Genomic DNA, 10,989 nt, shown 5'->3' with positions numbered 1-10,989 from the left:
GAGTGGAGATGGAGAAAAAGAGAGAAGGCAGGGGCAGAAGCAGAATAGAAGGCTCCAAAATCGACCGGATGGCATTGCAACGGTTGTGTCGCGCTTCATAATGGCATACTGGTGAAGCCCCATTGCGGGATGGCATAACTCCGAATCCCACTTCCCATAATGGTCTGTCACCAAATAGCTCGGGCACATGTGTGGATCAAGCTCGCCGGCCTTCGTCGCTGGAGGAGCCCCACACCGCGCGATTGGCCCGTTGCGCTCTCTCCCCTTCTCCCCTTTCCTCGGCTCTCTCTTTAATGCGAGGGTCTTGGCTCCGCTCCTCTAGGAGGCTGTCGGCTCCTTCCGCTCTCTGCTGGCCTGATGTTCTCTTGTCTTTAGATGTGCAGATCATGCTCAGAATTGGTATCTTTCGTTATACAATGATGATTGGTTGTTTCATTTTTCATGAGTTCATGTTACCTACTGAGGTTTTGGGGTTGTGCAATGATAGATATTTATTTGCACTGAGACAATGGAATTGTGCGATGATGATTAATTATTTCATCCTTCCATGATTCTTGCTATTTGCATTGGTTCTCTGTGATGACAATACCAATATTATATCTTGGCAGTTCTCTTTTGCATCTACTATTTAGTTTTCATTGCTTGCTACAGTTTTTTTCGTTTCTTACTGAGCATATATATGAGTCCAATGATGCCTTTGCTTCATATGATTTGTTGGTTGTTCTCACTACTGCACAACAAGGATATCGTAACACTTTTTTGTAACATATTCATCAATGTGTTCCAATGAAATTTCATAGTAACATAAAACTATGTGTTACAGGTGTCTGTAGTAACACAAAACACTTGTTTTATGAAAATGTGTTACTAACAATTGATTATAGTAACACAAAAGTTAATGTTACAAGTAAAATGTTACAAAGTGGTACTATGTTGTAACACGTAAATAGAACACATGTAGCATGTGTGACAAGTATATCCCATATAGTAACACAAAGCAATGTTACAATCAAAGTGTTACAGAGAAATGTATATATGTGGATCATCTATTTCTTGGTTGGCAAAGGACGTTGTGCTAGGTGTCGTTCTGGCTGATAGACAATCGTATCGATCATGTGGATTTTCCAATTCTGCGGTCGTTATCGATCATTTGATACCGCCAACTTATGTCTAAAAAGAGAGGAACTTGCAAACCTCCGTCACATATGCCTTTACTATTAACCTAGTTCCACTTGTATTCCGAGAATCATGATTTGCAGGACTCAAACATGGAATCAAGCGTGAAAGTGCATCTAGCCCTTTAGTGGGTTTTGGTTGATTGAATGAAACATAATTAAAGGTCTAATAAGTTTGCTAAATGTTGAGCAGGAAATTGAGTCTATTGCATATACTTGTGAATGGTGTATTAATAAGTATCCAAAGGTTCAATAAGTAAGCAAACTTGATGGTATTCCACATAGTGTTAAAGTGAAAGCCAAAGTTGTTTATTGTTGTATTGGAAGATTATGGAACAATCTAGTTCAAGCAAAAGATGGCAATGCAAATGATTAATGAAATGGCATATATGTTGTGGGATATCATAGCATCATGTGAAAGCAAGCATGTTTGGCAAATGACAAATGAGACATGAGTTGATGATTGTGGTTTGGTCTCTATAATGGGTTGCTTTGCATGTGGACAAGAAGTGTTAGGAGTATCAATCCAAAATGAAGAGGATATAAGAAACCGTGAATTGGGTTGACCATATTGATGTTGATCCATATATGCCTCTATGTGAGTCAAACTGAAGCTTGATTGATATCAACATTTATATCTAGAAGATATTTAAGCAAGAATCACAATATTTTATTTTGGCAGGATTCAAGTCCCAGAGCCTTATACTTTGAAGGATTTCAATTTACAAATTTGCATTAACAGAAAGCTACACCAAACAGCAGAAATGCTCCACCTGCTAACAACAGACTAAGAAAACAACTTGAGCATGCAATTGATTAGCCAATAAAAGCTCCCTTTCCGAAATGAAAACAAACCGGAAACGTAGAACCTGAACACATGCCAACTACTAAGAGATACTACAGAACAATAACTCAGCCAATCATCATAAAGCTAAACTCCATGAACTCCCAGCACTTGTGATCCATCCATATGCAAACATATAATTTTCATGGTAAAAACTCGAGCCTCCAAAAGAACAGACATGAAAATACATATTACATAGTACCAAGAGATACAGAATGATACCAAGCAAAAAACCCATGAAATCCGAGCAGTTGTGATCCATACATGCAAATTCCATACTCCATCACCATGGAAACATATGAGCACAGTAAAATTGCAGCAGCATCAACAATGCATACCCGAGTCAAGAATTAACACTTGAGTACTTCACCATGAAACTATGCCAAAACTTTTGCTTACACAAGCTCTACTTGCTGTTCTTCCAATCTCACTTGAGGATTCAAGAATTAACACTCCACCATGAAACTCTGCCAAAACTTTTGCTTACACAAGCTCTACTTGTTCTTCCATTCTCGCTTCAGAGTTGAGAATTAGACAGACAATGAACACAACTACACAAGTTGGAATTCAGTTCACTGACCACAAGTGTCTTCCACCCCGGCCTTGCTCTTCTTCTCTTCCTCCTGCTCCTTGTCTTGGATGAGGCGATGGATCAGTTGCAGCAGCTCGGCTCTCATGGCGCCGACGCTCTCGGCGTCCACCTCCTCCATCATCGTGGCGAACCAATCACCTCCGCCGCCCTGCTGGTTCTCCCGACGGCGGCTGCTCCTCCACCAGCCGCAGATGGCTCTGGCGACGGCGAGGACGTAGACGCCGCAGTCGTGGCCGTTGCGCTGCGTCGGGGTGGGCGCCTCGACGAACCGGAGCGGCGCCCCGCCGGCGGTCAGCGCGCGGGCGAGGCGGCGCGCGGCGGCGGCGTTGGCGGAGCCGCGGAGGCTGTCGTGGTGGACGAATCGCGGAGCTTGGGGGTCGGTGGTGGCGGCGTCGAGGACGAGGAGGGTCCAGTGGGACCCGCCGTTGGCGACGGAGGCGTCCGGGTTATCGTTGACGGGGAGGAGCACGAGGCGGCGGGAGGCGAGGCAGAGCGGCTCGGCGACGGATTCCGGGTCCGGGAGGTTGGAGAGGAGGTAGGGGATGGACGGCGGCAGCAGGAGGAGGTCGCCGTCGCCGTGGAAGGAGGCGGAGAGGTGGGCGAGGTAGAAGGCGATGATGCGGTCGTTGAGGAAGTGCGGCCCGCGGAGGATGGCCAGGTCGGAGCGGAGCAGCACCACGTCGCCGTAGCTCAGCACGCGCTCGTCCATGTCGATCCGCCGGAGAGGGGAACGAACGAGTCAGATGTACCGGACTGTTACTGACAGAAGAATAATGCAGGGGTGTGCGTGCAATTTACTAGTGCTGCTTAGCATGACATGTTGGGTCCACGCGTCGGTGTCACGCTTGGGTGGGGTGAGTAGGTGAGAGAGTATGTATAGCGGTGGGTTTTTTCTGTATTTTATTTTCATGGAAATAATCCGAGTCCAGATCTAGTGCAGATGCACAACTCTGCAGCCCATCATGTGGCCACCCCTTGTCTTCCCGCCCTCTTAACAACATGCATCACTGCATAGAAGGCTGCTAGATTTCAATTAGTTAACATTTCCTTAAACGTACCACCAGAAGCATGGTAGCGGCAAGAAGATATATATCTTGGTCTTCGGACAGATCCGATAGAGCTGTCAGCAAACGACAAACAGATAGATCTCCACGTGATACTAGATCCGATCGAGCCGTTAGCTAACGACAACGGGATGGATCTCCGCGTTTTAAAAGATCCGGTCGAGCCGTTAGCTAACGACAACGTGATACATCTCCGCACTCTATAAGATTCACTCAAATAGACGAGCCGGTTCGTTTGCAATTCGGCATAAAAGGGAAACAGAAGAAGAAGAAGAATGGGGAGGCAGGCGGCAAGAAGGCACATGGTAGGGCACAGGAGGAGGGGATCCAGCGGCTGAGTGGTGGCAAACAATCCCCAACCCATTTCTCCTTCTTCTTCTTCCCCAACCCGACCCCCAGCGAGCGCTTCTTCGTTCCTCCACCGAAAAAGTCCAACCTCCTTTCCGCCGCTCCCCAACCCAATCCACACCCCTCTGCTCGATTCCATCAGAGAGAGAGAGAGAGAGAGAGAGAGAGAGCCCCGCCCCGCCTCTAGGGTTTCGCCCGCCCGCCCTCCAGCGCCGCCGCCGCCGCCGCCCCATCGGATCCACCTCCAATGTGAGTTCGCCCGATCCCTACCTCCGCACGCCCCCTGCCCTAGATTCGATGCACTTCCGTCGCAAATTTTAGGCCCTGCGTTAGGTTGTTCAATCTGATTTGTCTGCGTATGCCCCCCACAATCCGATTTAATCCGCCTCGGAATTTTCGTGCGTGGATTGGACGACGCCCGATTTGGTGGTGGAATCCGGCCGATTCGGATTGCCTTGCCCCCCATGCGTGCGTGCGCCTTGTGAATTCTCTTGTGCTTGTTTGGGATCTCGCCCTTCTCGTAGCTTTGGGATTGCCCTTGTGTCGATTTCGGTAGTCGGTAGCCTGTTGTGGTCTCCTGCTGCCGGATTGCTGCTGATACGACTCTCTTCCTTTGGGGGTGTGCTTGTGTGCCGCAGGATGACCATGAGCGACGACGGAGACCGCACCTGCCCGCTCTGTGCCGAGGAGATGGACATCACCGACCAGCAACTCAAGCCCTGCAAATGCGGCTACGAGGTAACACACTCATAACCACCGCCCCCATGCTCTGTTTGCGACTCTCTGCAGATTTGTATCTCATTTCTGTTTGCGACTCTCTGCAGATTTGTGTCTGGTGCTGGCACCACATCATTGACATGGCTGAGAAGGAGGACACCGAGGGCCGCTGCCCCGCGTGCCGCACGCGCTACGACAAGGACAGGATCGTCAAGATGGCTGCCACTTGTGAGAGGTATGCCTGTCTCCACAAACTTTCGATTCTCTGCCCTTTTTAGGCCAGTGAATATGCGTGAAATCTTATTGTCCACTTGTGTGTTCGATGATAGGCTCACAACTTACGGGTTTTTTTCTCTCCCGATGGATGGATACAGGACCGTAACAGATAAAAATACTGAGAAGAAGCAGAAGACCCAGAAGGTCAAGTCAAAGGCACTGACTGTGGAAGCTAAGAAGCATCTCGCTAGCGTCAGAGTTATACAGAGGAACCTCGTGTACATAATTGGGCTTCCTGCAAATTTATGCAATGAGAGCGTAAGCGCAATATCTTCACATCTAAATTCTGTCAAGCCAAGCGACCCTATTGATTGTCGCCCTCACGTCTGCATTACTATTGTCCTTTGTTTTAGGTACTTGAGCGCAGGGAATACTTTGGTCAGTACGGAAAGGTTCTGAAGGTTTCAGTTTCTCGTCCGACTGGGGCTCCTTCCCAGCAGACATCAACAAACAACGGTATCAGCGTGTATGTCTCTACAAACGGCACAAATGATCTTCTCATATGCCCTCACATCTGCATTACTATTGCCCTTTGTTTTAGTAACTTCTCTGTGAATCATCAATTTTCTTGGAGTAGACTGCAAAAGAAAGCCTGAATGAAATGTCCATTTCCTGCAAATGAAAGGTCCACAAGTGAAGCCTGTTGCTATGTCCATCATGTGTGCTCGGAGCAATTTAGTTGCTCATTGTTAAAGGATTATCAATACGTTCCTATTCTCCGAAAATGTAGAGTTGAAAACTGATATAAACAAATGGCTCATTAGTTGTTACTGTGATATGTGATCAGATATATTACTTACGCCAAAGAAGAAGAGGCCATCCGGTGTATTCAGGCTGTACACAATTTTGTCTTGGAAGGGAAAGTGTTAAGGTTAGCCTTATACATTTTTTTTCTTCTAGCAGTTTTACGCAATATTGTTATTCTAATGGTTCTTGATTGTTGTAGAGCATGCTTTGGTACTACAAAATATTGTCATGCGTGGCTAAGAAACATGGTATGATTGAGGCTCCATCCTGACAACTTCATTTACAAGCACTACATAGTGCTATCTTTCTCAGCGCTTCTTGATGTTTTTTTCTCAGACATGTGGGAATCCAGACTGTCTCTATTTGCATGATGTAGGCAGTCAGGAGGATAGTTTCACTAAAGATGAGATAATTTCAGCATATACCAGGTAACACTGAACTTCTGTTAACCTGTAATATCAAACCACCGTGTCTATCTTTCCACTTCTCCCTACACAAGTAGCCTAGTAAAATGGATCGGGAAAAACGAGCTAGCTGACTTATTCTGCATGTCTAATATTGCATATTATTTTGGTGAGCTATTCTCCATGTGATGTGTAAATTGCTAGAGCACTTAGTGGTTTGGTCTGGTGGGATCCTGTCTCTATGAGATAAAAATAGCTAAACTCTTTGTAATTCAATGGTCTGGTGAGAGCCTGTCTCTATGAGATAAAAAAGCTAAACTCATCGTAGTTGAATGGTCTGGTGAGGTCCTGTCTCTATGAGATAAAAAAGCTAAACTCTTTGTAACTCAATTGATATTTTGACTCATCCTCTGATATTTCTATCAGGAGTAGGGTTCCTCAAATGGCGTCTACTGTGTCTCAAAGACGTTCAGGGACTGTATTGCCTTCCCCAGCAGATGATTTCTCTTACAGTGCAGTGGTTTCAGCCAAACATACCATCAAGAATGGAACATCTGTATGTTTTTTTAATATTGGATCCATTCGAAGACATGTTCAATTTTTTCTTGATTTTATTCTCCTTTCCTGTGTGACTAACTTCTTGGTTATTTCTGCCTTTATTGGTCTATTGCACATGATGTTGCTAAATTGATGCCCTTCTTCTCCGCAGAATACCACAGGCCAGTCCAGACTGTCACCTCCAAACAGTAGTTCTGGGAGGTCCACGCTCCCACCAGCTACTTCATGGTATGGTTCCTCATCGAATGTTATGTTACATTTTGAATGCACTCTGTTGCTAAATTTTTGGTATGCACAGGGGACATCGTGAATTAAATACAAGGACACCAGCAACAGAGGTGACATCCTCACAATCTCTTATAAAATCAAAATCAGAGACACATAGTAATTCATTTCCGAGTTCTTCGATGATTCCAAGTGCAAGACTACCTTCTTCATGGAATGATGATACAAGCACAGTACCCAAAATGACTGAAGGAAGACATTTATCGGAACGGGATAGTCTGTCCAAAACCTTGAAGCTGTATAGACCTGGTATTGCAAAGGAAACCCAAGCTGTGACATCGCTGGAGTCGTCATTGGACATAGACTTCTCTACAATACCCTCCGCGTGGAATGATGATGAAGTTGTGGCATCAGATGAGCCGTTGAAAGGGAGTGAGAAAAAGCAAGTTGTAAATGGACAGCTTGTTTCTTCACCATCTTTAAAGCCAACGGAGTCAAGCCAGCCTGCGTCCAAGTTATTAACATCACCAAAGAAAGACACAACATTAAACATTTCCAAGCAGAGTCTTTTAGACTGCGTGTCACGTTCAGCAATATCTAATTCAGATGTAAAGAGTGGTGATGGTGACCACCAAGTAATTAACATGGGTGCTACAACTTTGAGAGCTATGAACAGCCAGCCAAATCAAACTGCTAGCGAGAGTAGACCTGTGGACACAGAAGTTGAGAAGTTATCTGTTGGGGTGTCATCAGTAACTTTAGATAGCAAAGATAAGGTTCAAAGTATGGCAGAAAAGCAACAGCTGGATGCAATTCTAGATACTTCGGTCGTGATACCATCGAGTCAAAATTTGAACAAGGAACCATCTCATTCGAAGCTTGCTGAGTTTTTGTCATCAGGAAATAAGGACCCTGCACTTTCTTGTCAATCTAGTGCTGATAAGCATCTTGACTGGAGTTCAGAGCTGCAAAGTCATGGTGTGACTTCTCGTTTAGATGACATTTGGAATTCTTCTGTGGCCACTGATAAACCCCATGCAAGGATGCTGGATACTGCAGATCAGGCATTATCTTCATCATATGTCCGTACTGCTAATACGCCACATATGTCATTGTGGAATGATAAAGAAATTAACCGTACTTCGACAAGTGATAGAACTTCCAGTACCATGACGCAAACTGGGTTGTCATCTTCGACTGACAACACTTCCGCCTTTTTGAATCTCCGGCAAGAGGGGTTAGGAACAATGTATGCTCCTGGCATGGTTTCTGAACATTCTGGTTTGAGAAGCCATCAGCATGGAGTACTGGATGCAGTAAGAACGGGTAACATAGGTAGTTTTGGCAAGGCTGTAGGTGGAAATAAGGATGAGGGCAGCATAATTTCTGACATATTGTCTTTGGAGTTTGATCCATGGGATGAGTCGTATTCGACTGCTAATAATTTTGCTAAGATGCTTAACGAATCTGAAAAGAATGATGTACTTTTCAATGGGCCTTCATGGAAATCAAAAGGCAGCAGTAACGAGTCTAGATTTTCATTTGCTAGACAGGATAATCAACGAAACTTCCCAGATTCATCTTTCAGAAATTGTGGTAGTGAACAGAATTTCAGCTTGTTATCCCAGAATTCTCATGGCAATGTTTATCAGAATGGCATTGCATTCCAATCTCCAGAGGAAGATTTTCCAAAGAGCAATCCTCTTACTATGTCCGATATGCCAACCGCTGGTGAGTATTGTACTTGTGTCTTCTGTATTTCACTCATCAGAAATGATGCATTTAGTACTAAATTGAAGTTTTTAATGGATTTCTATTATCTTCTTATCTTAATTGTTTTACCAAAATAATACCAAACCAAATGTTGTAACTTGCATGCTAAAGGAATATACAACGTTTGTGCACTTCAATTGTTTTGATTGAGCATGTAAATCTTGTAACGCGTGTGAATTGGTTTTCAATCTATTTGCTATTATTGTATTGTATTTTATAATATTTTTTATGTGAAATGACTCGGTAACTGATGTTTTTCATTGTCAGGCACTTCAAGGTCTAAAATATCCGCACCTCCTGGATTTTCGGCTCCAGCAAGAGTCCCCCCCCCTGGATTTTCATCCCAGGATGGATTGAATCCCCCTCCTGGATTTTCTTCAGGATTCTCATCTCAGGATATGTTGAATACCCATGGATTTTCTTCTGGATTTTCATCTCAGGCTGGATCTAATCCCCCTCTTGGATTTTCATCCCAGGCTGGGTCTAATCCGCCCCGTGGATTTAATTCTGGATTTTCATCACAGGATGGTTCTAATATCCCTCCTGGCTTTTCTTCTGCATTTTCTGCTGGATTTTCATCCCAAAATGGGTCTAACCAGGCGTATGGCTCAACATACTCAGGTCTGTTTGCTTAACTTTTTTGCTTCTCTAAAACCAATTTCAGTTTCTCAAACATTTTTTTATGCTTCGCAGAAACTCGTCTACTTGATAATCTTTTTGGTAGCCACACCAATCAGTATCAACCTCAGATATCGAGACACACAAGTGATATAGAATTTATTGATCCTGCTATACTGGCTGTGGGCAAGGGGCGGATGCCAGGAGTTGGTGATTCTGGGTTGGATATGAAAAATGCTCCTTTTCCAGCGCAGTTGCAAACATCAAACAACGATCCAAGGCTTCAGTTACTTATGCAACAGAGCATGCCCTCTCATCAAAATCTCAGATATACAGACCATGTTCAGGATGCATTCAACCCTATGAATGATAATTATCTGGCATCCCGACTTCTACAACAAAACCATGGTTCTCTATCGCCTTATGCACAGATGCCACTCCAACAACCTAGAAACTCACAGCTTGCAAATGGTCACTGGGATGGCTGGAGTGATTTGAGACAAGGGAATAATGTTCCCATGTCGGACATGTCGAGGATGTTGTATCCATCTGAAGCTAGCAACTTTCACATGCTGGGTTCAAATGATATGTATAACAGAACCTATGGGCTTTAGTTGTCTTGGAAGATGCGTATCTGACCTTTCTGTGCCTAACTTGAGCTCGTCTCTCGTTCTGAAAGTAACTGGTTGCACAGTGCTGGCTAATGGTTGTGCTTATGAGCTGGTACAATGAGTGTTCTATTGGAAGGCAGTTGATTCAAATGGACCAACATGAACTTGAGTTTTAACCAGTCCTCCCAAGGCACCAGGTATGTGTTAGCCCCTTATGATATGTGTGTGTATTTATGCTTAGCTTCCAATACATTGTACCTGAATAGTTGGTGTTAATTTGTATAGCTTCAGGCATTTGTTAGTTTTGGTTAGACTTCAGCACCTTTTCCATTGTTCAATTAGAGTTGTGCTATATAGGTTTCTGGAACTGGAAGTTGCCGGATGTGCTGGCACACTATGTTACTGACTGTTGTTTCCTTTCATGGTCATCATCAGGTTCCTTTCTAGATAAAGCCATACATGAAGAGGTGACCCATGAAGTATATGGATACATGTGTGGTTTTGGTGCGATGGAAGCTGGCTTGTCCAAGGGACTTTTTAACATTTGTTCTATTTCGCCGTGGTAGCTGCTGTGCAAATGTTTTTTTGCCTTGGGAAATCGAAAGAGTCGTTTGTACATGAAATATGTAACTTGCCGCCGCTGATAGCTCTTGTGGTGCACAGAAGCTCATGTTTTGGTGTGGGACATGGCATTGCTAAACCGAAAGCAATTGACTATCATCTATAGCTCAGTTGACAATTGTTTGGTATTAAACTGAAGATTTGAGTACATTTAAACCTTGTTGTTAAATACCTTCTGTCTGCTGTTCTCATATAAGGTTCTGTGTACTAGCGTTAACATGGAACATTCCGTAGAACATTTCCTTTTCTTTTTGGGTGTGGAGATGAACATACATCACCCCACTCGCTGTGAAATCCAACCAAGAAGTTGGATTACATATTTGTTGGGTGTGGATTAGAATTATCTTCATGCCATTCTACTTGGCCTTCATTCCTATCCTTTTACACCAAGAACTCCATAACAACCTGAAAAACAG

At 44.3% G+C, this 10,989-nt stretch overlaps 2 protein-coding genes across 3 annotated transcripts; one reads left to right on the top strand and one right to left on the bottom strand.

Moving 5' to 3' along the window:
• Window positions 1-2,140: 2,140 nt before the first annotated feature.
• LOC104584815 (NEDD8-specific protease 1) lies at window positions 2,141-3,403 on the bottom strand. The gene has a single exon (XM_024455356.1). The coding sequence runs from the start codon at window positions 3,318-3,320 to the stop codon at window positions 2,592-2,594; it is 729 nt and encodes a 242-aa protein (XP_024311124.1). The 5' UTR covers window positions 3,321-3,403; the 3' UTR covers window positions 2,141-2,591.
• A 636-nt stretch (window positions 3,404-4,039) lies between these two features.
• On the top strand, window positions 4,040-10,790 carry LOC100841785. Of its 2 annotated transcripts, XM_024455382.1 has the most exons (14): window positions 4,040-4,272; window positions 4,662-4,761; window positions 4,848-4,975; window positions 5,070-5,274; window positions 5,370-5,482; window positions 5,804-5,887; window positions 5,963-6,011; window positions 6,100-6,191; window positions 6,594-6,723; window positions 6,877-6,953; window positions 7,024-8,681; window positions 8,991-9,344; window positions 9,417-10,149; window positions 10,388-10,790. In XM_024455382.1, coding segments are annotated over exons 1-13 (3,531 nt in total). In that variant the 5' UTR covers window positions 4,040-4,270; the 3' UTR covers window positions 9,956-10,149; window positions 10,388-10,790. The 2 variants fall into 2 exon arrangements, with proteins under 2 accessions (XP_024311150.1, XP_024311149.1); XM_024455381.1 differs by lacking the exon at window positions 4,040-4,272 and having other exon boundaries at window positions 5,115-5,274.
• Window positions 10,791-10,989: the final 199 nt, after the last annotated feature.

This window comes from Brachypodium distachyon, chromosome 4 (assembly GCF_000005505.3).
Source record: "Brachypodium distachyon strain Bd21 chromosome 4, Brachypodium_distachyon_v3.0, whole genome shotgun sequence".
In the NCBI taxonomy this organism is placed as follows: Eukaryota; Viridiplantae; Streptophyta; class Magnoliopsida; order Poales; family Poaceae; genus Brachypodium; species Brachypodium distachyon.
Note: the sequence above shows the minus strand (reverse complement) of the source record. Positions and strands in the feature narration are given on the sequence as shown.